General features: G+C 42.5%; 1 protein-coding gene across 1 annotated transcript in view; it reads left to right on the top strand.

Moving 5' to 3' along the window:
- LOC8032364 (MAM and LDL-receptor class A domain-containing protein 1) overlaps positions 1-25,844 on the top strand; it is a 235,723-nt gene that overhangs the window by 103,923 nt on the left and 105,956 nt on the right. The window contains exons 23-35 of the mRNA XM_040206373.3: positions 1,983-2,118; positions 2,468-2,582; positions 4,618-4,699; positions 6,250-6,375; positions 7,449-7,596; positions 10,389-10,500; positions 13,203-13,299; positions 14,036-14,086; positions 14,558-14,650; positions 16,016-16,233; positions 18,514-18,604; positions 21,111-21,365; positions 24,559-24,684. Of these exons, the coding sequence (XP_040062307.2) occupies positions 1,983-2,118; positions 2,468-2,582; positions 4,618-4,699; positions 6,250-6,375; positions 7,449-7,596; positions 10,389-10,500; positions 13,203-13,299; positions 14,036-14,086; positions 14,558-14,650; positions 16,016-16,233; positions 18,514-18,604; positions 21,111-21,365; positions 24,559-24,684 (1,650 nt within the window). The remainder of the gene's footprint in view (positions 1-1,982; positions 2,119-2,467; positions 2,583-4,617; positions 4,700-6,249; positions 6,376-7,448; positions 7,597-10,388; positions 10,501-13,202; positions 13,300-14,035; positions 14,087-14,557; positions 14,651-16,015; positions 16,234-18,513; positions 18,605-21,110; positions 21,366-24,558; positions 24,685-25,844) is intronic.

Below are 25,844 nucleotides of genomic sequence, written 5' to 3'. Positions count from 1 at the left end.
GCTGCGAAACTCAATAAACAAGGAACACCGATTGCTGGGAATATTTACTCTAGCTAGGACCCTTTTTGTCTAAACTCTCTCCAGGCTTGAACTGAGGCCTTCATGCGATCTTTTACCTATAATCACCGCGGTGTGTCTATTCGCAAGAAATCGCCGGAATACACCGACAGTTAAAACAAAAAAAAAAAAAGCAGCAAAATATATCCGCCGCTTTTTCTTGCAAATAAACGCCGGATATTCTACGCTCTACTTATAAAATTTTCTTCTGCGGCGTAATTTCTTCAACTTATTTTGGCTGGTTGTCATAATTTGTCCACTTATGCATAAACCAAGTCCAGCGAGTGATATTGTAGCGATGTGTTACTGAAAAGTGAGTTTTCCATGTGTGTTGAATGGTGTCTGTATGTTTGCAATAGCTATTCTTTTTAAAGTGAACGTTATGGCAGGTGTCTCTAAAAAGCTGATTGATGGATGAGGCGCATCACGCAATACGCCGTCTTGTGCTAACTTGGCAAACAGCGAAGGGTATACGGTCCCAGGGAACTAATCAGCGCTTTGGATGGAGGCACGTGACTATACTCCTGCTCATTTGTTGTCCGTAGTAGGGTCGAAACCGTGGGGGCAGAGAGAAAGGAAAGCCTCTTTTTAAAGAATTTTAAGTGACGGACTAGTGTTCGAGGGGGAGAAGAGCGACGTCTTGGACTTACAAAAAGAGGGCTGGGTAAGAGAGCGTTTCCTCCTTCCCCTCTTTTTCAAATGCTTGAGTTACGCTCTGCCGCTGCACCTTTGGCAGGGGCTCTCACGTGTCGTGTCTCCGTCGCTTTCAGTGGCTCGATGGGGTCGTACCATTCGCTCTTCGCCAAGTTACCGGAAAACGACGTATGGTCTTGTTCTACAGAGGAAAGCCTACCTTGTTATTCGCTTGGGAATTTTGGAGAAGGCTGGTATGCTTTCAGCAGGAAGATTACCATAGTACTTTTAGGTTCATGAAAATATCAGACGGCTTGAATATCAAGGTCAGCACTTCGCATGAAAATTTCAAAAGTGCATCAAGGGTGACCTCGCGATAAAAAAAGATCCCCGTCGACTATATTAGCTATCCAAGTCATGTTTTCTAAGAATGTATGGCATGGTGCCTAGGTAAAATATGCCGGTTGATCTTGATCCTACGCCATACAAGTTATGTAGTTAATTTTCTTGGGAAAGCACAACGTTTTTAAATAAAGAAATCTTCCCAATTTATTAGTAAAATATTTATAGTAAAATCAATAATGAAAGCTTAGTCTTTTCACCTTAAAAAGGGCTTAAATAAACGGTTTCTCACTGTAGGCCAAGTTCTTAATGTAGGGTGTGGTTTTGAGTATGAATAAATGTTGCTTTCTGCGAACAGTTATATGTGATTATACAAAAGAACTAATCCAGTTATCATTTTTCTCTTTGTACGCCTCAAGTCAAGATATAATATGCCGATAATTTACTTGTGTAATTGACGTGCACTTAATAGTCTATGGAAATAAAGTCTTCATGTTTGTGTTGCTAAAATGTTTCTATAAAAATGAAGCCTTTATTCCGTACTCATTCTTATCTCCAGTTTTTCGGACGTGGGTTCGAATTTCACTTTCACACCATGTTTATTGAAGTCACTTCGCGGTGTCTGGTTTTGTGGACATAAGTTCAGATGCCACTATTGACACTATGCTATATTAGTTGTTTCTGGGTGTCACAGAGACACTATACATCTTGTTGACGAGGGAAATCTGAATTTCGTTGGCCAAGTGGGTTTGGCCTTTAGTGAGTAGGTTGAATCCCATAGGGAGCGATAATAACCTACATAACACTCGTGAGTAAAAAGATTCGATTTAATGAAACTCCTAAAGTGCACTATAGTATAATACAGTCGTATATTTCAATAAAAAACCGGTGAACTAAATCTCTGATCTCAGAAGAGCTGTTCTAAATTCTTCCTGTGATTTTATTCTTAGGACGCTTCATTTACGCCGAACACTTGGGCGCCAAGTACGCAACAGCTCGTCTCAAAAGCCCCGAGATTCCAACCGACGTACGCAACGAATTTTGCGTGTCCCTATGGCACGCGGTTCTACCCAAGACGAAAGGATTGTAAGTAAACACTTCGACAAAACCGATAGTCACCGACCGCTCGAGAATCGCAAGGTGTGGCTCACCACGAACAACGGTTCTTCCTTTGTGATTGGTCCTTTGTAGTTCTTGTCGGCAAATGCCGCAATCTGATTGGCTCCGGGCCGATAATGAGGTTCTCAGGACTATAGGGAACTATAGGGAACTCAGGATCAATAGGGAACTATAGTAGCTGCTCCAGGAACGCAGCATGAGCTTGAGCTCTCCTTGCTGCAAAGCTTGTAGTGCGATAATAGCGCGCTTCGACAGAGGCTTCCTTTCTTCTGAAGTGTGGCGTCTGGTTGGCGATATGTATTCTTCTGTTTTTCAGTATTTCGCTGAACGACACAGTCTGGTCGAACCCCTTGCTGCGTGACCACTCAAGCATTATCCACCATTGGGCACATGACCTGGTTCAGATGAAGTTGCCAGAAAATGTTGACAGGGTATGTCTTTCTTTTTCTTTTCTTCGTTAAAGGGAAGCTACGGAGCTTCTTGAAAAAAATGAGTTAGAAGTGAATTCTTGTGTATTTTTCCCCCGTGAACCCGAATACCCAAACCATTTGCTGCGTAAGAATTGTTAAACGCGAGAAAAACGCGAAAGACAGTCGCTGTCCGTGACGTCATCGACGGCTCTTTTGGCTGCCCAAGGCTAGGGGGGCGGGGCTTCAGTCCTATTTTGAAATTGCTCGTATGGCTCTCCAGCGCGTCGCATTGAAATACAATTTTGATATATGTTAATCTAAAGGCCAAATGAACGCAATTCAAGCGTTTTTTCCTAAATGTAGAAGTGCCCCATCTTCCCTTTAACTTTTAAGCGTCTTCAATATAGCGGTGCTTAAAAATTTTGTGTTGGGTGTCTTCTTTTGCTTCGGTTTCCGGGTTCTTCGTAAATGTGCTTTATTTACACCCGCTTCAATTTATTGTTTAATAAAATTGAGGTGTTTTATATTAGAGAGGAAAAAAGCAGGTATGTATGTGCTGGTTAATTATATTTGATTTTGTATTCTTAGTTGTATATGTATGTCCACACGTGGATGCACTTTGTGTCGTCTATAGTAAAACATTGAAAATCTAATATTGCGTAAAACGTCGCTATCCTATTGAAAGAACCACATACGCACGCTTATCCGTAATACCATACAAAAGGACCGTACGATATATTCTATGAATGTTTCTTCATTGAGAACGCACACGTCAATCCGATGCTGGACCATGGTAGCCTTTGCCTGGCAGATAATTTGAATTTTTCTTTTCAATTAATTTGCCTAAAATTTATATTTTTATGCGGTAAATGTATGATCGTGTTAATTTTACGTGTATATTGCGTGTATCAGATATGGGAGATTACCTCGACCCCTATAAAAAATAGGAGGCGTACACAGCTCGGCACTGTTAGTACGAACAAACGATTGCCGGCTTTGTACTGATATTTTGTATCAGAGCAGCTGTTATCAAAAGCAACCATGGTAGTGAAAAGTACTTATTTGGGACATTAGCATAAGCAACAAGACTTAGTGCCAACCAATATCCTTCGAAGTAAAACGCAAACGAGCGTCGTTCTTAAATTATTTATTTATTTAAATACCTTAATAACCGTGAGTCAGGGTATTACATAAGGAAGTAAGTTTAAAAAATAGCTAGGTTAACATTTGGCGGAATGAATCGATGTCTTGAGCAGAGACGATGACTTCGGGCAGGCCGTTCCAGACTACAGATGTCGCCGGGAAAAAAAGATTATGGAATGCTGTATTTCGAGTGAAAAAAGGCGGACTTTAAATTATTTAAAGTCGGCCCTTAAGGGTTAGTTCGCGCTAACTGTGTCACGCACTGTACACCACAATAAAAACTAACCCTAAAAGACGATTTAGCACAATATTCACGTCTCGCCATAAGTACTTCAGCGATTTTCAAACTGGCGTTTATATCGGGGTCAGCGTCTCGAAATGCAGAATCGCTCCTAACTCGAAATGTGTATGGGGACGTAAATGTCGCCCAATTGTTTAAATGTTATTTCTATGATGTCGTTTTAGCTGCCTTTTCTGTGTGGCATACGTGTCCAATTCAGACACCTTAAACTGATCTCGATAGTTTGGCATCTTTTTAAGAACCTCCTCGAAGTTATTAGATTGAAACTGAAGTCGATCGTGCTGACGTTCCGATTAATCAATTTTGATACTAAACATATATAGAAGATAAGTTGTTACAGGAATACATATTTTTATTTGTGGCGATTCATTAAACAAAATTGTTGGATGAGTTTCTTAATAACAAATAGATACCTACTAAGCCAATTTAGGAAGACTTGTTCGGGTAGTAGGTTCATGGTACTGAGTAAACTTGTATCCGCTTGTCATTGTCCACTCCTTCGTGTTCGTCCTCTGTGTTTAGGCGCGCATGTTTACTCAATACTATGACTATTTAGTCGCGGCGCTTGAAGGATTATATTTATTTTATTTTTTTTTTAATATCTGATGGCAGTTTACCATAGATGCCCACATGATATCTGGCTTGATTGCACTGGATGACTTGGTGCTGACTCCAGGTCAATGTCCTATGCCAAGTGAGTGTTTTAACATCCCTATTAATACACTGTATATCAATATACAGGGTGTTTGATTTTTAATTTGAACATATTTTTTTAATTAAGGCCGTGTGTTAGACGAGTTCTGTTTTCACCATATATTTAGCAGGCTCGGCAGACATTAGATGAGGGGTAATCATCATGCTCAGTTGACTAATTAACTAAATTGGGTTAATTAACTCTTCAAGTGTTGGTTTTAGTGTGCATGTTGAAAATGGAGTATTGATGGCAATTACTAATAGAGGCCAGACTACATAAGAAATTTATCAAAGGGAATGATTTTTTATACATTAATCGATCAATATGCGTGTTTTTTTTCGTCGATTTATATTTTGCACTAAAAATAGCGTTTCAAGCCATGTTCACAGTGAGGCTTGGAAAACTCACGTAGTTGTTTCAATGACGTTGTCTCTTGCGTCGCTGTCGCACGCATCAAGGACGAGCTGCCGAGTTGGTGACGACATGGTTGAAACGCCTACATCACTCTTCCAAGCATTACTGTGGGCAGGGCTCTTGACGCTCTTATAGTAGTTACTATTTAAATTGAGCCAAAAAACGCAAGCGTCGATCGATTAATATTGTTAAAAAATTCATTACTTTTTCACAAGTTATTTTAATAGGTCTGACCTTTAATATTAATTGTCATCAGTGCTGCAACTGCAACATGACCTCTAAACCCAATCATCAGAAAGGTTATCAACAGACTTCGTTAATTAGTCAACTTAACTTTACAATTATCCCCTCATCTAATGTCCGCCGAGCCTGGTGAATGCATTGTGAAGACAAAACGCGTATAACACTCGCCTCCTATTTAAAAAGAGATCGGTTAAAAATTAAATCGAACGCACTGTACATGCCATTTATAAAATATTTTATACTGGTGGACTTTGAAACAACAAGAGATTAGATATTACGTCAGCAATATAGCGTACATTTTTAATGGAGAAGTCTGAATCTCCCGAAGGCAAACAGTGAATTCCATTTATCAGTTGAATAATTCTTATTCTGGTGTGAAATTTCTTAAAAAGGCTTTCAGAAAGGCTGGTTGATTTTGACAACGTTATATTACCCTACTGAATATAAAGTGTAAGCATCTGTATACACTACATTTTATTTAAATTGTATTCAACTAATTTATTTCTGTTGCGGCCCAGATAGTAATTAAATAGTAAGTTTTTTTTATGTAAAATAAAACAAATTAGTTCAGTGTACGACAATGAAAATGTCAAAACATATAGCTTGTTTAATTGATATTTTGATTTCAAACTAAATGTTCATTTCGTGCGTCATAGCACATCAATCACATGACAGTATTTATGTCCTAATTTTTCAAGAGACCCAAGCTTTCATTGATTAGGATTTCGAATCCTTATAATAATAATGTTTATTTTCCATTTTAAAAGAAATGTGGAAAGGAAGTGAAAAATGCTTCAATGCTCAATACATCGATACTTCAGAACATCAATGCTTCAATACTTCAGTACAATTGTGTGTTTGTGGCAAATAAGTGATCTCCTTCTGTTTTTCAGACAAGTGCACTTTTGAGATCTTCAGTCCGTGCCGCTTCAACACGGAATTCGTAAGTCCAAGATTGTGGTACATCGGTCGGAGCAGAGTGCTGAATATCCCTGACCACACCATGCAAGACTCTACTGGTAAGGAAAACACAGTCGTAAATGAAGTAATTTTTAGAAGTAGAATCCCGTTTTTACTCGTGTTTGATTTGTACTCTTTACTTTGATGACATGTCATAAATATTTTTTTGTTAGTTGTATTATAACTTTTATAGCTGGTGGTGCAGCCCAGTTTTGTTTTTAGGCTATGTGCCACACAATATCTTGTTTTATTTTTTTAGCTTGGACGCCGACACGTCTGTATAGCGTTAGAGGAGCTGTAAATAGGTTGAATTGTTTTAAAATATGTGCACATTAGCCGCGTTGTTTGGGTTTCAAACTTTACTCCCTTGCACGTCTGTTGGTTTGCAATTAAAACGTTTATTTATTTCACAACGCTGGTGGTCCAGTGTAGCACATTGATACATTTCGTTTCGCTGATACGAAGAGCGGGTTCATTACATGCATACACATTCGGGCATCCATGGGTAATACATGCGTGTCACATATATTTTCTATAACCTACAAGCAGGATTCTTAATGACCTTTTAAAACCCATCTAGTTTTCAGTTGCATGCCTAGAGCTAATGGATTTTGTATTATTGATGTGTCACTTGATATTAGCGGATCATTTCATTTGTGCTCAACCAGTTGATCACTGAATTATGGCACATGACTATCGATATAGGCATCATGATTACTGCCATAGCGCGAGTACAATTGTTCATATCTAGTTAAAGCTCTTGAGTTTTCCTTTCAATTCCAGCAGCTCCCTGGCTTAGATATTAGTTTATTATGTAATTCGGTGAGAGCAGATTTTAATTTTTACCTGTGTTCAACCCTGTAACATCTTTATGACGAGTGACTGCTTGCTGCAAGACATATTACCCAACATCACTGTATTGTATATAGGCTAGCAAAAAACATGGCCTAAGCTTATAAAGAAGCACATTGATCATGCATTGAAGCCAGTCACGTGACAAATGCTACGTCTTCTGTCTGGTTTCTAAAGAGTCTCTGTAATAATTGTTCGGCACTATGAAATAATAAAACACTTCCCTCTAAACGCTGCACACACACTTGTTCAATTGAACTTTATTCGTGAATTTGCACAGGCCATTTTTTGTACGTGAACACAACCGTCGTTGATCCCGCCCACCCTGAGGCCAGAGTCTTCCTCGAGCACCGTGGTCCCAGCCCCGCCACGTGCGTGACCTTCTGGTGGAAAGGCATCGGAAAACCCAGCGATCTCAATGTATACGTGTAAGCCCACTCGACGGCACTACCCTACTGAAAAAGCCCATGATCATATTAAAAAAGCTGAAAAAAAGAATCGTAGATGAATTATTTAATAAACAGATCAATTGTATATGGCTTATAAAGGTACATATATATTTGTATATGTTTTTATATGTTTAGTTTTTAAAACAATTAGTTTTTTACTGGGAGGCTCCCATATACGTACGTTCTATAACAGCACGCAAAATACCTATCTAAAATATATGGGAATTGTGTTGCATACGTGAAATGTTCTAGCATCGATTAGCCCACCCCTATCTTCCTCTCCCACCTATCAGCCAATCAGTACAGAGCCTTGCCGCCACGCTTTTGTCTGGGCTTCACAAAATTCCGGACACCTATATAGACAACGTTTCACGTTAAACATCCGACATTTAGATACTTTTATTAGTGGACGTGAACCATTTTAAGTGATTCAAGACTATCTTTCTTACAATACACGTATTATACCGATCGAATACATGAAACATATTAATATTTGGGGGTGAAAAAAAATGCTATTTATATGTCCCCCACCTGACAAAGAAGGTATAGTAGAGGACCATGGCCGAATATCAAATTGATCTGTGCGCTCTTCATTGAGAAAAATGTTTATAACGTGATATGGTTCTTTCATATGATGTCAATAAAAATTAGCGGTATAGGTGAATATATTTTTAATGGAGGATCACATTGAATTTACAATAAAATTATGTTACAAATAAAATTAAGCTTAGATGATTTTAAAACGGAGTGGTACTAGAGTTATTTTCACAGTTGAAAGTGCCAGTTTAAAGTGTGTTATTTATTCGGAAACACTAAGGCTTGTTTAAAATTATTTATAATTGTGGAAGATAATTGGTAGCCAGCCGATATATACAAGGTGTATGGTTTTAATTCCCACCTACATTTTTTTACGAAAGGGGTTGTAGTTATATGTGTTTTTACCGTTTAATTATCAGACACGGCGGACATCAAATAATGAGATAACCGTTAAGATAAGTTCTCGAATTAGCTAGAATCATTTTATTTTTATTATCTTTTTTTAACTTTTATAGTTTATATAGCGAATGAAGTTTCAGAGACAGCTATTATGAGAGTTTAAATCAATATCAAAATTTATGAAATGCCGATGGGCTTTGAGATATTCAACAATTTGTTTTTGCATTGTCTGATTCTCAACGAAGGTGCAAAAAGGGAGCCAGAACTTCCGTTCACAACGATAGATAGAATTGTGACGTAATCTCTTGGTGCAGCTCGTCATTATCTTGGCAGCATGTCCTTGGAGGATGCGCCGACGTCGCGATTCCGACATAATGGCGAAGCGCCCGGAACGAGTGCGTCACGCTTCCATGCGGTAATAGGATTAAGAGTTTCCGCCGCTCTGTCTGCGTCCAGTTCAAAATCATTTCGCAAACACACGAAAACTAAGATTTGACACCAGACATTTAGGTCGGTTTGAACTCTAATATTGTCTGTCTCGCATACTGCAATTGCACCGTGACCCAGCAATCCAATCATTAAAATGCGAAATTGCCTATTTAAAATTAGGTTGCCAGCTTATATGGTGACTTTTACACCATCTAATATCAGACAAGTCAGATCAAATAACGAGTTAATGAAGACGGCCTTTTTGTAACTTACGTCTATTTTTATTCAATTTGTTCCAAACAAAATATAGCAACCTGTATCTAGATTTTTTATGCTTCTATTACAAGAAATGAAAGGTTGCTAGTCTTCCTTGTCATACTCTCTGGTTTACTTTATGACAACTTTGAGTAGCACCACTACCACTGCAGTCACCCACAGCTGAAGGAACAAAGGGCGTGTTTTAACGTTTACACGCTTCTTGCTCTTTAGCTTCGTTCTTCAGCGTCCTGATTGGCCATTTACAAGGTCTCGTGGGATAAGTATTGATAGTAATTGATGATGGGGGGGGGGGGGGGGGGGGGATCGACACTCGCCAGTCTAAGTACAATTAAAATCGCATCTTTTAGTTTGGTTGTCAAAAGAACAAGGGACATCTGAAGTGCGAGAGAAGTTTCAGTGACACGGCGACTCCTCCGCAATACGCCTCTTTCAGATTTGCGCAGCTCAGCCGGGATTCAAACCCACCAATTGGGCCGGTGTTTCGCCTCAAAGCCATCGAGGCGGCTACAAATTTTTCACTACCTACGCTTCTTAAACTGTATCTGACTATAGGTAATGAATAACTCTAGGTAAATGCCTCAGTTCCAAACACATGTGTAATGCCGAAGAAACATTTTCCTCGTGTCAATACTGCAGAGGTCGACAGTATTAGTGTGGGCTTCATGCAAGCGAGATGAAAGTTGAAAAGTGCCTTCAGGCTTCCAGCGATACGCAATATAAAGCGTATTAAAGCATAATATGCTTTTTAACGCTACCCCGAATCTCAAATTTTCGTCCGTCCGTCCGTCCGTCCTTTTGTCCGTGCATTTTCTGCTACATTTAGCGGGGAAAGTGGTATCACGTGACGTTACGTGGCGTCACGTGACCTAAACAACAATTCAGTTACCCCCTAAATTTAGCGGGAAAATTCACGTCATGTGACCGAGACACCAATCCAGATTCTCCGTTAAATTTAGAGGCTGAAATCGACGTCACGTGACCTATACAATATTCAGTTTCCCCGCTAAATTTAGTGGGAAAATTACGTTTTGTTACACGCCAATTCATTATAATGCGTTTAAGGCATTATAGGACTTCAGAAATAAAAGTCACTTCCAATTTTTTTTCTTTATTTTACGTTTGTGCAGCCACAGAAAAGAAACTGCGCTGAGGGACCCAGTCCTTTCTGTGTTCACGCGACCAACACCCCACTGGTGGAACCCACGTTCTGTCACAGTTTCCTCAAAGACCAAGTGGCAGGTAAGTTTTAATTAATCATCTTTTTGCCTTCTACATGTCAAAAAGCATGACTTTGTCTCGTAAAATGTTGGGCATTCCATAGATATTTATTGCAACTTAAAATACGAAGAACGGCTTTCTAAGCCGGCCATAGTTCCACGAGCGCCTTAGAAATTCCTAGTTTAGATAGGTGCATGAGAATTATTACTCTTTATCAATAAAATATTCATATTGCTGATACTGCCTGGGGCGTTCCACCGAACATTCAGATTTTGGCTCTCGCTTTTAGGTTGCACGAACACGTATGACGAAAGTTGAGGAAAGCTTTATAACCGACTTAATTTCTCACGGGGAAACTTTCACCATCTTACTTGGTGTCCAAAAATAAAATATTTGAAAATATACGGGTGAAAGAACCGTACTTGATCGGTTGATTATTCTGCATATTGTAAATTTATATTTATTGCTTACGGGCCAAACTTATTTATTGAAAAAAGTACACTGACCATTACAATACTGTTCTTGGCAGTTCGCATCCCCATTTAAATAAAGCGCACCTTTTCAGATTTTCTATAACTCTAGAAAAATATAAAGATTCCGGCCAAATGTGTGTACTTTTTTGGACACCAGTTCAACGTCTACTTTTTTTTTTTTTTTTTATTGGGTTTGTATGCGAAGTGCAACTTCGTCTGCCTCTTGCGTAGGGGTTGCGCTGACGTCAAAAGGCCGAGTTCTAATTGGCTCCGATTAGAAGCATCGTCATGGTAGACCTCAGTGCTAGCTGCCTAGAGGTCAAACCACTATGTTTCTAATCGAGCAAATCAGATCTCGGCGTTCTGACGTCACATCAACCCCAGCGCAAGAGGCAGATGAGCTTGAGCTGTGCATACGGCGAGTAAGTTCGTCTGCCTCACGCGCAGAGGGTACAAAGGCGTCAGAGCGTCGATCTCTGATTAGAAGGATAAAGGGTAGACACAAAAAGACACGTTTTCTTTCTCTCTACCCCAGTGTATCCCTCCAATTAGAAAGGAGAAGGTCGTTATCAGCTCCCGCAAAGAGAAAGCAGTAGCTTGTTGGCCTGGCGGTCGGGCGCCGAATGCCGGCGTCATCTGCCAGACTTAGCAATCGGTGTTTACACCTACGGATAACCTCACGGTCAAGATGTCGTCTGCTGGGGCGGAGGTTCGCCGTGCTCGTCATCACTCCCTCTCATCGCTCCTTCTTTCCTGCTCTTCTGGTTCAGCCAAGACTTCCTGTAGTTCGTTTATGTTCAAACGCAGCTGAAGCTACGAGGTAATGGGACCAATCAAGCAGCATCAAAAGCGCGAGTCACTAAGCCTTTTTGTGTGTTTATGCTTGGTTCAGCGATGATATGACACGTACTGATAGATACATGACGAGCACAATGATGGTGCGCTTTTGTCTCATTGGTCCTATCATCTCATAGCGTAGTCAGCGTATGGAATTAAGGTGAAGCGAAATATGGAAGACACAAGGCCGGGGGCCGAGTTTTCAAAGTCACATAAAAGAGGCAAACGCGAGACAGACTGGACACGAGTGCTGTGATCGGCGTTCGGTTGAGAATCGCGTCTCCAGTAAACCGAGCTCGGGAGTCAAGCCGAATGCTTATGCACCAGACGCATCCAACCTGTGCCCGCATTGGCCTCTTTAGGTGATGTCAAATATTCAGCCTTCGGGCCTCGTTAACCGAGAGATATTGTGGCGAGCAGTTTAATCACTGCTTACTCGGCGTATCAACCGACACGCTGTTTGCGAACAAGCACCACCAGAGAGCAGCGCCACTTCAGCGGAGAGACTTCAGAGCCACCTGTTCGGGGTGCATAGACCGTTTCAGTAGTCGCGATTCTGCGCACTGCCGTCTTTGTCTGCCGGGCTGTGGAATGCGTACTGAGCGCACGCGCAGTAGTGGCTTCATTCTGCGAAATATCGGGCGCTTCGATTGCGTCCACAGACAAGTGACGCGAGTTTTAATTTAGGTGATAAGAGATGGAAAGGTGTGCAATGTTTACACGTGTGTTCGTGTCTTTTCGCATGGTGATGTTTCCCGGTGGTCGTCGGGCATTTTTGGGAAACGAGAGAGCACGTTGGAACCCGAATGTTCAAGTCGCGTTCAGCTCTCTACTGCCGGTTGTTTTCCTTGCTTCGGCATTATCACGGGCAGCAACGCCAGAGAAACGCTTAATACGACACAGGCTTGGGAATCTAGGAACCTAAATTGTGTCTAATGTAGTTTTGCTCCAAGGCATTAGTTAGTGCCGGAATGCTTTTTCTTTGGCATTTCTGCTGGATTCCTCTGGCTCGCCAGATAAATGCCAAAGTGCCAGACTTTACCAAAAGGTGCCACGTATGAAACTAAGCACCAGGCGTAAAGCCTAAATATGGCACTTGCTTGGTAACGCAGGCCCAAGCTTGCCGCGTAAAACCGAATAACCTAAGATAAAGCCTAATTCGGGGTTTTGTTCGGTGATCCAGGTCTAAAGATGTCAGGTGACGGCCAAACAACTAGCACTGAAGCCTACATTTTGCGCTCGTTTGGCGAATTAATGCCCAAAGGAAGCGTGGTTCAACTTTGGCTTGTTCTGGCTTTCTAAATCCCTACATTGTAAGGCAAAAAAAAATTGATCCTAAAAACCTGGAACAGCATTTTATTTGTAAACAGGAACCACAACCACTTGCTTCACCCTTGACGCCTGTCTTTTCAGCTGGTGTTCGAAGCTGTCTCGTTCCCGTATTTCACCGGACAGTCTGGTGTAATGGTGGACGACGTCGAGTTCACCGATGGAGAGTGTCCGCCTGAGAGTAAGTGACGTAACAAGTAAATAATTTTAAACTTATCCTAATTATATAATTGAAGTCGTAAAACACGCACTGTATAGTGTGTTTTGACCTGCGCTGGGTGTTCGTTTATGAGCCTATCTGATTTCGGGGGCAAGGCTAAATTTCACTAAACTTGCCGAACTTACGACGCAATAAATTGAACCCAGGATTCCTGGGTTCTGCAGCAAGAGCTTTCCTTCCACGCACTCGGAAGAGTTGTGCGTTAACACACTAGGCTACAGCTACAGTTGCAAGAAAAACCTGAAGGGGTTTATTAAACCGGTTCAGATTCCCCGATAAATTTAGCGGTAAAACCGGAATTGGCCGGTGCTCTATACCAATTAAATGTCCCTGCTATGTTTAGCGGGGAAACGCTTACCGCTAAATATTGTGAGACAGAAGCCTGCTAAATATAGCGTATTACACTGCTGCGTTACATGTCCTCTTGTAATAGTTTATTAAACACAACCCCTAACCACAGCCTGTCTATCAAATTGATAGTATAATATTAGAAGAGTCTTTCAGAATCGTTGGCGAGCCTCCACTCGTACGTGACTCCCTCACATGCGAAAAAACGCATTTAGTTTGTCAACGTGCTCGTCGTAGAATGATTTCAGAAGCCCGTATACAATAAATTGAGTAGAACCTTCGTTGTGTTTTTTTAAGTAACACGAGTAATAATGCAAGCCGAAGACTTACACTATGAATATGTTTTCAGACTACTGCACTTTCGAAGAGGACGTCTGCATTCCATGGGCTGACGTGAAATGTAAGCTCAGCATCCAGATTGTCATCGAAAGAAACTTAAAATATTGTTTTTTTAATGATTTTGCTAGTAGTAGTATTTTTAAGCACGGATATTGATATCATCAACCATTGCTGGGCAATCCCCGAAGAAACAAATGCAAACGTGGCATCTATACTGAAGGATGATATTCGAATGTGATATTAACTTTCTTGTTGAATTTAGCCCAAATCATGTAGAAATTGCGGGATGACTAAAATAAATAGTATCGTACAAAAACAAATACTATGTTTTATAGCGAGCATTTTATATACCTTCACTAGTTTCTTTGCCTTTATTCACTTTGTTTTCTTTTCATTTTTTTTTTTTTTAATTGTGACTTGTTCAACAACATTTCCACCTTAACAGAAGGTTCGTGGCACGTTCGGCTGTATAAAATATGAGTGCTTTGATATAAACTAATTTTCGCCACGCTGTCTCTTGCGAACTCCTCAGTGAATTCAAGCACAGCCAAACTTGAATGGGAAGTGGAGCGTGCTGGAAGCTTCGAACGACTGTCCAATGATCACACGTTGGGAACAGAGGACGGTGAGTTTATAATTTTAGAACTTATGCGCCAAGTGCTCTACGAACATGAACGCCATACGTTTTACTGGACGAGTTTGTTTGGCCGTCCTCTTCTCCCCAAATTTTGTAAAGATTTGGCGTCGAGCTTTTCTTTTGTATCTGGCTGCAATACTTATTTAGAAGGCACATACGACCCACACCACACATATTCCGTAATACAATAATAAAGAACCTTATGACATACTATTTTTTTAATGAAGAACGCAAGGGTCAATCGGTTGTTTGGTCACGGTTGTCTACCGTGCCTTCTCTGTAGTTTACGTATGAATAGTATTGCTGTTTATTTTCACTTGTCTTTAATATTAATTGAATTAGCGTTATACTAATTAAATCAAAGTGTTGCATCACAGCAGCCGACATTATTTATGCGTATTTTATATTATCAATGCATGTCTAAAATACGGAACATTCTCTTAAACGACTTAACATTTCAAGGTCCGCTGATAAAATTACTTGATTTTCACTTTTTCGAACTTCGTCATTCATGTGGTATTATCGGATATAAGTAGTATGGGGGCATAGGTTTTCTTTTTTAACATAGTTTTTATACACATGGCTTCATTTAAAAATATAATTGCTACTTCATACTTTAGACCCATGTTACTGTTAAACAAAACAAAACGAAAAAAAAACAGGGCGCCAAAGAAACACGCTTTTCGTGTAAGGCTAGTCATATTATGAGGCGCGGGAGAAAACCAGCCTTCTGCGTTATATCCTTATGTTGAACTATTTTTATTCGCGTTCCAACCATTGAAAAGCATGCGGGGAGGGCCTCAGCATGCACCTCGTATCGCTGCAATGCAGTGTTCTTCCGCTGAATAATTACTTGTAATGAGTGCCGCACAAATCTCCTCGCCATTAATGGGGAGACTTGGGGCTAGTGAGAAATAAAGGAAGAAATACTAACCAAGTTTGAAGGGAAATTAATGGACTGAAAAAGCGCTCTAGGTCGCACGGTTTAGTGCCACTGAACAAGCTACGCTCAGAGTCGCGACGCTCTAGCCGTCTTGTTGCTTAATATAATTGTTGCCAGTTATCTAAATCTTGATCTGATATCGCAGAAAACGATTTTACGTCCTCCAGAACTGATTAAACAGTTCACGACATAACAAACCAACGTCGCCGGCGCTTTCTGACAACATATACCTAAAAACCAAGAAGTCGCATCTTTTAATCGTATCATCGCCCATCGTTAGCCCTCTGCAAGAGCCAACAAAATGTCGGCGCCTACATGACAATCGAGAAATGAAGCATCGGTACTCTAATCATAGTTTATAAAGTGACTCTAGTGGGATTCATGCTCATAGTAAATCTTCTTCCTTTCAGGCCATTACTTGTTGTTCAGAGGCACAGGAAACGTCATGGACTCGGCTGTTCTCGAGCTACGGGAGCGTCGCTTTCAGTGTGCCAGTTTCTGGTACTTCATTTCCGCGAGCTCCAGCGGATGCCGCATTGAAGTCGGCGACAATGTCTTGCGTAACGCTACGCAGGGTTGGAAGCACTACACCTCTGACTTGAGCTTGAGCTGGGTACTACAGTATGGGGTAAGTATTATTCGGGGTTTCCAGCTATACTTGACGAGGAAGTACACCTGAGAAAAGTCTAACTTGGCCCAACTCTGGCAATTCTGCGAGCCTGACCCGGGTCTAACAGGCTTTATTATAAGCCGCTAGTTAGGGCCAAAATACTTTTCTATGACTCTAACTATCAAAACAAATACCAAACCTGGCTTCTTTTAGTTCAGCGCGTAATTGCGAAAGTGCCAGGTGTAAACCAAAAATACCACCTGGTAGTCGATTAACCAGCAATGAAGCTAACTCTGGTACCTGTGTATCGATTTTCGTTCAGAGGCGACCTGTTACAACCGAATGACCAGAATTGAGACCTAATTCCGGCATTTTCATGGAATCTGACAACCAAAGAAGCCAGGCGACGATTGAAGATCACTAGGCAATGAAGCCTATCTTTACCACTTGTTCGAAAATTTGGTGCAAACATACTCAGACTTTGGCCAAATAATATCAAGTTTGGTTATACCTTTGACTTTTCTGGCTTTCATGGCCCCCAAGTAAAAGATGAAGCCATATTTTGGCCCAATAAACCATGCTACTTGTATATGACACATCAAGGACGTTCTGGAAACGACGCTGTTATTACAACATGTCTTTATGTTAAGGCCTACTGATGAAATGAAGGTTCTTCACCCACATACAGAGAAAGTTTTAGGTTTGATCAATCAATTCCTGGTAGTTGCGGTACTAAAAAAGTAATTAATAGTTGTTTTGTCCGACTTTAGAGAGCCGAGTTTTGGTTGTTTTGTTTTGAATGTTTAGTTGCAGTCGTTTTATTTTTCAATATTTAAATTATGCCCAGTTCTTGAGGGTATTACAAAATATAAAGTCAAACTGAATCACAAAATAGTAACTACATTTGTAATAAACAAGCATACATAAAAATTACCAAATAAGTAATGGGTCACTACAGAAGTGGTTAGCGATGTCCCTCCTGAATACGTTAATGTCAGTAATAGTATTCGTCGACCTGGGGATATAATTTCATTTTTCGCGTGTACGATTGAAGTGAGGGAAATGTTGTGGTTTGACGTTTGAACTTTGTGTTTATAAATAACATTATAAATAACACGGGACGACATTATCAGAGATATATTACAAAATTGTTTACTATAAAACCATAAGACTTTACCTTTTTCATAGGCATTAGAGTCAGTTGTTGCGATGAAGAAAGAGGCAGTAAAGCAAAACTAATTTAGACTGCCGTGACACTGGCAGTGTGATTACATTTCGATTCTATAAAATGTACGGATCTATTTTGGTTTGACCAAGGGACAAAGGTGCCGTGATTCGTATTTATTTATTTATTTACAATTACCCTCAGGACCCGAGGGGCACCACAGAGGAGAGTGGTTGGTTAGTACAATTCTAAATTTAGCGTTATCGGTGATGGGGACCATGTCATCGGGAAGGTCATTCCAGTCCACAATAGCTTCTGGTAGGAGGGAATGTTGATGGGCTGTTAAAATGGTCTTGGGGCGGGCATTCGTGCATGAATGATCAAGTCTTGCCGAGATATAGCTCGGCTGTCTGAGGAGAGACTGCCGTAATAGTTTCGAATAGTAAATTTGATAAAGAAAGCCAAGACGGAAAGTTCAGCGACGAACGAAAAGATCAGCAAGAGCTCATTGAGATTTCATTGCAGTGACACTAGAAAAGCGAGAGTAATTAGAAAGAATAAATAGAGCAGCACAATTTTGAATATATTCGATTGCGTTAGTTAAGAAAGACAGATGTGTGTTAAAAGATCCAGGCTCCATAGCCACTCACAACTTAAGAACCGGAGGACGAAGCCTAATCCCATATACATGCTTATACTTTGTATTCCCTCTTCGAATTTAAATTATTCATGCCGGAATTTGATTGGCTGCGGTCCGATAATAAGATGCGCTGGACAAACCACGCTCTGTGTTTTTTGAGTTAACGATGACCATAGGGCTGATAGGTGTTTTAAGAGTGTCAATTTAGAGACACGTGTGCCAATGAGACTTACGATTATATTTATCCCAAGATAAGATCGGCACGAGAAAAACTATACTGAATGTAGAGCTTCCGTGATAGGTTAGAACGCACACGAACAAACACGGAACATGTTTGTTTTATTGTTATTTTTTAAAGGCGTAAATTTGCAGATGTCTGTTGGGCGGCCCAACAAGATCTCTCACGCTTAAGACCCATGTTTGGACGAGGTTTGATGTGTCTTAGATTCTTTTCAGGTATAAGCCATTAAAGAGACAACTATTCTCGTAACAGGTGACAATCCGAGCCTACTCCGGAACCGACGACACTGCCTTCGTCGCCATCGACGACATTCGGGTGGACGAACGCCAGTGCACCGAACATGGTGAGTCATCATGTTGTTGAACAGGCGGGTGCTGGGGCACCATACGTGCTAAAGAATGTTAAACACCTATTTCCCCACAAAGCGCTTGAGAGAGTCAATCGTTGAAGTATGCTCGTGGAGCTTGGTGAATAAGGAAGCGAAACATAGTATTAAACCCAAATTAAAAAAAAGTCTGGGCTGGTACACTCAGCGTGCCGTTTCACGGGCTTTGCGGTATGCTCAGGGTAACAGCCAAGATTGTTTTCCTTTTAGGTCTAAGGACATAACATTTTGAACATCCTCATTCGCCGAGATGCCCGTGTAAATTTCAGCGATTGGATCTCCCGGCAGGTCCCGAGAGCTTTATTCTCCCTCCGCAGCCCAACGAAATCGCGTCATTCGCCGAACAAGGGCCTCGGAGAACGAACCCCGAATCGAGAGGTGGCAACATAATACGATACAATCTGCATCTCTTAAACAGTTAGTGTAAAAATTGGCGGCGACCTTTACGTTCAAAGTTCTATATTTCATGAAATGCATTATGGGGAAACAGCCCCAAGCCGGAAATTTTGCCGCTAAATTTAGTGGGAAAACTAAGTTCACGTAGAGGTCACTTGCCGTCAACTTCCCCAAGGTGTATAGGTCATGTGACATGACGTGACTTAACATTCCCCGCTAAATTTTTCACAAAATGCACAACCGGACGGACGCACGGACCAAATTTTAAAATTAAGGAGTAGCGTTGAAAAAGAAAAAAATTTCTGGCTTTACAATTAAAAATGAGCGTGTTGGTTAATAGATACAAAACTTGAAAGTATAAAACAGAGAGGACGATGACGGGAACAGGAAATCTTTCATTTGGCAACAACATAGAAAGGCACAACGATAAAACCGCCCCCCAAGGGTCTCAAGTCTCAACGCTCTCAAAGAGGGAAAGGATATACTAGTTATAAAGGAAAGGGAATATACTAAAAAGAAAAAGTTTGAAAAGCGCATCAGTAATCTAGTTATCTCCGATTACTTTGAATTCAACCTTTGTCATTGGCGCATCAGTAATCTAGTTATCTCCGATTACTTAAAATACAACCTTTGTCATTGAAATATCACTGACAATGACAAAGGTTGAATTCTAAGTAATCGGAGATAACTAGATTACTGATGCGCTTTTCAAACTTTTCTTAGTGTATTCCCTTTCCTTTATAACTAGTATCACCTTTCCCTCTTTGAGGGTGTTGAGACCCTTGGGGGCGGTTTTATCGTTGTGCCATTTTATGTTGTTGCTAAATGAAAGATGTCCTGTTCCCGTCATTCGTCCTCTCTGTTTTATACTTTCAGGTTTTGTTTCTGGCTTTAAAACACGTGGATTGGTAAAAATATAACCTGCCAATTCGTAATATTTGGGACGTCTCGCTCTCAGTCCAACCGGACCCGGCGCTACGATATTTTGGAGCTAATCAAGACTCCCAAAAGTGCTTCGTCATGGCACATGCGGCGTGTGACTTCGTGTTCCTTTTTCATTTCTAGTCGTAATTGGTTTAGCCGGTTATGGCATACGCACAAAGTGCATCATCACGCAACACTTTTGGCGGTGCCTACTTGCCACCATCAAATCGTAGAGTCGACTGCGATTGGACCTGCGCCGCGTTCACACTGGAGGTTCAACCGCGTCCTCAACCGCTTTGCGGACGCGGTTACTCGAAGACGCAATACAAATTCCCGCGTAATTTTACGATGAAATCGAGCAAATCTGCTTCACGGTTGCGATTCCAAAGCCAGTGAGAATGATGCCTTATTTCGTGTTTACACTCGCGAAATCCGGGGCGGATCAGCGCAGGCAGAAAGTGGATTTTGGAGCCTGGTGGCGAAATGGACGCGTCGCAGACGGAAAATCTCGATATGGGTCCTTGACCGACCCGAATTCTCCGCCAGCGACGAGTCGAATTCGCCACCAGGCTCCAAAATATATTTTCCGCCTCCGCAAATCTGCCTCCGCAAATCCGCCTCCACAAATCCGCCTCCGCAAATCCGCCCGCGAATCCGCAAGCGTAAACGCGCCGTTCGAGTGGAACGGAGCAGCCCTGCAGTCGGCAACGGTCAGGCGGCGCCGTCAGTGTGAGAGCCCCAAAATTATGCCCTATCGAGGTGTAACTCGGCAAATGGCGAACGCTACGCGCTGCATTGTGCTCCGACGCCTTCGATATGCCATACGTACACGAGCCCAACGCGCACATATGGGAGCATGACGATACGTAGCACGTGCCTCACTCCGTTGTTCCGATTGGCCCGCAGGAGCCGTAGCTTCCGCCGTACTGGCATGTTATACACCCACGGCTTCCTGGCCTACCCAACATTTCTTGCTTGTGAAACTAGGGTCTGCGACGTTGTCAAAGTGCTGCATGGAAGCTGCCACTTCCATGCATACCCAATGTCTCGTACTTTAATCGCTAGATAACGCCAAACCAAACGGCATTGCAGGTCCCGAGTGACACGTATACGTATATATCTATAAAACTTTCTGCACTTGCAGACACGGTGATCACGGATGACTTCGTATGTAGCATTACCACTGAAGAGACGGTTCCGATGGACAAGGTGTGCAACTTTGTCAAGGACTGCTCAAACGGTGTCGATGAGGCAGATTGCGGAAGCTGCGACTTCCGAAGTACTCCCTGCGGCTGGGACCTCGGACGTCTCGGAGACAAAGGTCTGCTATCCTGGCAGAGAAGGCAAGTTGGAGAAATTCCCGGAAGTCCCAAGCTTAACCACGACGACACCACAAACGGTATGTACGAGGATCCACGATGCAATCGAGGAACTTTCTTGCCCGTGCTGGCGGCCAAATATTGTCATAGATCAAAAGAGCAGAATAAGTTAGAACTGAAAGACATCATTTATTGGCGCCTCATTAAAGGTCAAACGGGCACCGGGCATTATCCGACGGCAATGGAAAAGTGACTGTGCCAAAGTAGCTCGTTACCGCTGCCTTTATGCAAGCGGTGCGTTCACGAACGTTGCGAACCAAAACGCTGGATGACTGACAAGTATGAGCGGGAACTTTTGGAAAGAGTGGAGGTAAATAAATCGAAGATCCGTCCGAGCAGGGTTCCAACCCCTTTCCTCCTTGTGGCAGCCGCTTGCGTTGCAACGTACTGTTCTAGTCACTGACATGGAAACAGGAGCGAGGCGTCTTATTCCGATGTTGAGCCTCCAGTACTTGTTTGCTGCTTTCCGTCCTACTTCGGCTATGGGCTCTCGCTTGAGGGTCGCGAGACGCCGAAGCGTTGTCGAAAGTAAGAAGCTCGCGCGCGAAGCGGGACAACTGAAACTCCTTCATGCCGTTCTCATCTTGTCAGCGACAATACCTGTGCATTCCCGATTGCGATCCGGTTGTAAAATGATCGTATAAATGTGTGTGTGTGTTGTGTGTATACTTATACAGCCTGAACTAAGTCTGCCTCTACGTGCGACATGTCTCTCAGCTGTAGATGAGAAATTTAGCTCATCTACAGAGTAAGCCAATGAACTGAGTACAACTAAAATGTATTTGTATAGATATCTATAGGCAGTAGATTCATCGTACTCAAACTTCATGAATGTAGGTTTGTGGGAAAAAATGCAAACATTATAAACATGTTCAAAACGAAAACAGAACGTCTGGTTGACGCTGGTACTCCCAGGTGGCTCCATATAAAAAATAAACTTGAAAGCTTCTTTTAGGACGAACACCCGAGGCGTATCCAGTAAATCTGAGCGCGTGTTGTAAGAAGCAGCGTCAACGACATAGTTTGTTTACGTTTTTCTTCGTGTGCACATGAATAACAAATTTTGACGTTCCTGCTTCTTTTTGTCTTTTCTTTTTGCAATTTTTGGTGTTGAAACCGGTTGATTTGAATATGAGCAATTTATTTTATGCAACTAGACTGGCAACAACTAATTTACGCTACTTGGCTATACTTAAAAAAAGCATGCAACATGCGCTTTCAGGGCAAATGAGGTATGCTTTACATAACCAGAACGTACTACCCTTTGCGAAATTCCCAAAAGCCCGCTCGCGCCGGGCGACAAATAAGGGAGTCCTCGGTACCCATAATGGGAGTCCGCACCCATCGCCTTTCCTCCCTCTACCACGTGGTATACGCGAGCAGGCGCAGGTTACCATGGCAACAATGTTCGAGCGGCTGAGAGCCGAGTCGGACGAGCGCACGGATATGGGAGAAAGGGTATTGCGTTGGCTATTTTGCGAGGCTGCCCCTATCTCATCCCTCTTCTTTGTACCGGCTCTGTCGTCTGCTGCACCCGCAGCAAACGACAGAGTTTTGTCTAACGTAGCCGAACCCTACTACGTTTGCGGTGAAACTAAGTGGATTAAGTGACACTGCCAGACGTGAAGGTAAGTACGACGAACAACGTATTCAAAGTGAAAAGCTTCACCCGTTGCGATGCGTTCACGCTTCCACTGACGTACAGTCGGGAGCAAAAGTTTGCGGGGCATGGGAGCGCGTGCCGAAAGGCATCGCCGCGCCGTCCGACGGCGCGCCGCCGCATTAAGGAGCCGCGCTTTGCGCATGCGCGCCTTTCGGGCTCGCCATCATGTCACTTTTGCTCGTTTCTTTCCGACGCACTCCTGATAACAAAAGTCGGCGCCAGGGGCGCGAAATAGCGCTTCGCTGGCTGTCATGCTGCGCGTTTACATCAGCTGCCTCGGCCGCCGCGATTTGTGACGGAGCACGCGGGGTGGGGTAACCGGGCGCTACGTCACCCAGCGTGGCTGATGAGGCAGCTGAAGAGGACTCGAGGCACGACAGTCAGCGAAACGGCAACTTGCGCCCCTGGCGCCGACTCCGGTTATCAGGAATGAGTAGGACAGAAACGAGCGAAAGAGACATGACTGCCAGCAGGAAGGGCGCGCATGCGCAAAGCGCGGCTTTTTAATGCGGCGGGGCGCCGTTGCACGGCGCGGCGATGCATTTCGGCACGCGCTGCCGTGCCCCGCAAACTTTTGCTCCCGACTGTACAAAGTTCCCGTCGGATGGGCGGGATGGCGGATGGCTGCGACGGCTGCTGGCGGTTGCTGGCGCGACTCGCGCGCGGTCGCGCAGGCGCAACGAGAATGCGCGTGATCTGTACCGAGGGTTCCCAAAATCCCCTGCCGTCGCGGCGCCGTACATTTTGCAACAGGTCTATTTCGCCTCTCTTTCTGAGGTGTTGGCATTCCGTAACTGTCATGAACTAGGGGAGTAAACTCTCTTCCTCATTCTGAATCTACTAGCTTCGACTTTATTGCTGTTGCGCTGAAATACGTAATAACTTGGAAGGTCAGGTGGCTGCAATATTTAAAAATTAGTAAAGATCTTACTTTTGTTATTGAATTAATTTTCAAAAGAACAGGAAATCTAGCTGTAGTGCTATAACATACGCTTAGCTGTTACGTAACTATTATTAGATTAAATAAGAGCTTTGGAATATTGAGTACATTCAAAGTCCACTCAATCCAAGCACAGTGTTCTTAATTTGACATTTAAAATAAAAGTTGACAATATAGTCACTGGCAGCCTAAAAAAACAAAAATTGGGCGAGTCCTGAGCAGATAATCTCACTATCTCCGGAGAGCTTGTGAGGGTGCCGCGTTAACCAATGAGAAAGCCAGAAAACGAGCTTGGAGACAATAATGATGAACATAATAATCCGTACCCTCCGTATCTTAGCCCCCTTTCAACGACTATGGTGTAGTCGGTGACAGGTTAAAAACCAAGTGCACACCATCTCGAGCGCGAGCTTTCTGCCTTAGATGACACTTTGTCGCACGTGCAACCAAAACCCGGCAAATGGCAACGTTTGCGTGCTGCAGGCGGAGCATGTACTGGGTTTTCATTCTATCACCGGGTTAACTTTCGAAAAGGGAAGATTTTTAGGAACGGGCTCGCATTTATTCCTTAATTTTTGTTTTTTACCACTGTTTGCTTCAATTTTTGCAGGTTTCTATATGATCTTTGCGGGTGAAAAAGAGTCCAAGCACGTTGTGGGAAAAGCGATTGCATCGGCGCCCATCATCCGAAACACGGACCATCTTTGCTTGTTCACCTTCTGGTACAACTACGCCAGTGAGTTGCATACAATCTAACCGATTTTTTCTCTAATAACGGAATAATTTACGTGTTGAAGCTATGGTTGTTCTAGAAACTATTTGCGGCACAACTCTAGACCGGAAAAAAGGGCGCAGCGTTTCTGCGAAATTATTAGGTCCCCGGGGAAACTAAAGACCCCTCTATAAGGAAAAGTAACGGCCTCCTTTGAAGAGCGCCTCTTGCTATCCTCGGACGCTCATGATGGCGGTCGATTGCGGGAGGGCAATCCACACAGATGAAAAAGAATGCGCAGCCAAGGAGGAGAAGGAGGAGGAGGACGAAGAGAAGTGAAACGAAATGCTTGCCCCCCCCCCCCCCCCCCCCCCCCCCCCCCCGAATGCCTTACTATACTCTTCGTTACATCAAGAAATAAGGAAGTTTCGCGTATTATTCGTGCGCGGCACAAAGTAGTTCTTACAAAATTGGGTTGCCAGAGGAAGGAACTATGCTTTTTGATGTTTGAAACACGTGTAGGTCTTAATAAAATGACAGCCAGCTAATATAAAATTCACCCACGTATATTTTAACACACCATGTAAATTAGTAAACCAATAATTCTCTACAAGAAGAGCTTTTTTTTCTTCTTATTGTGGTTCTTGAGGCGAAGGCGGTTAAAGGGATGCATCTTATTAGATTTTAGTTTACACGTTTCTCGTATTGTTTGTCATGGTCTCCGCTGCCTTGGCGTCATTTCGCGCTTGACAAGGAAGTTTCATTTTCCTGCGTGTCTGTTAACCTTGTACGATGCACTTCTTAGATCGCGTCTTGAGTTCTCGTCCGCAATATGGAACTCTATTGCGACGTCACACAGCAATTTAGTTGAAAATGTTCAGTGTAGATTTGTACAAATGTTATTTGATAGATATATTGGCCGCCGCCGCTTTTACAGCTACCACTCTCTTTTGGTGGGCCTCTATCTTTCAATCTTTTAACTCTGCATGGTAGAAGAATTCCTAGAGATATACACTTTTTAATCAGGTTGTGCTTGGTTCTATTGACTGTTCAGAGTTGTTGATAACCTTGAGATCTCGTATGCCCTTTGGGCGGTCATCCAGCTGCCGAGACACTTTTTACCCTAACATGCGATCAATCTGTCCGATGACACGATTGCAACAAACCTGTAATGCCTTGTTCTT

The sequence above is a fragment of the Ixodes scapularis genome, unplaced genomic scaffold, assembly GCF_016920785.2.
Source record: "Ixodes scapularis isolate PalLabHiFi unplaced genomic scaffold, ASM1692078v2 PGA_scaffold6__148_contigs__length_123643588, whole genome shotgun sequence".
Classification (NCBI taxonomy): domain Eukaryota; kingdom Metazoa; phylum Arthropoda; class Arachnida; order Ixodida; family Ixodidae; genus Ixodes; species Ixodes scapularis.
The sequence above is the reverse complement of the archived record's forward strand: the minus strand, read 5'-3'. Positions and strand labels throughout refer to the sequence as shown.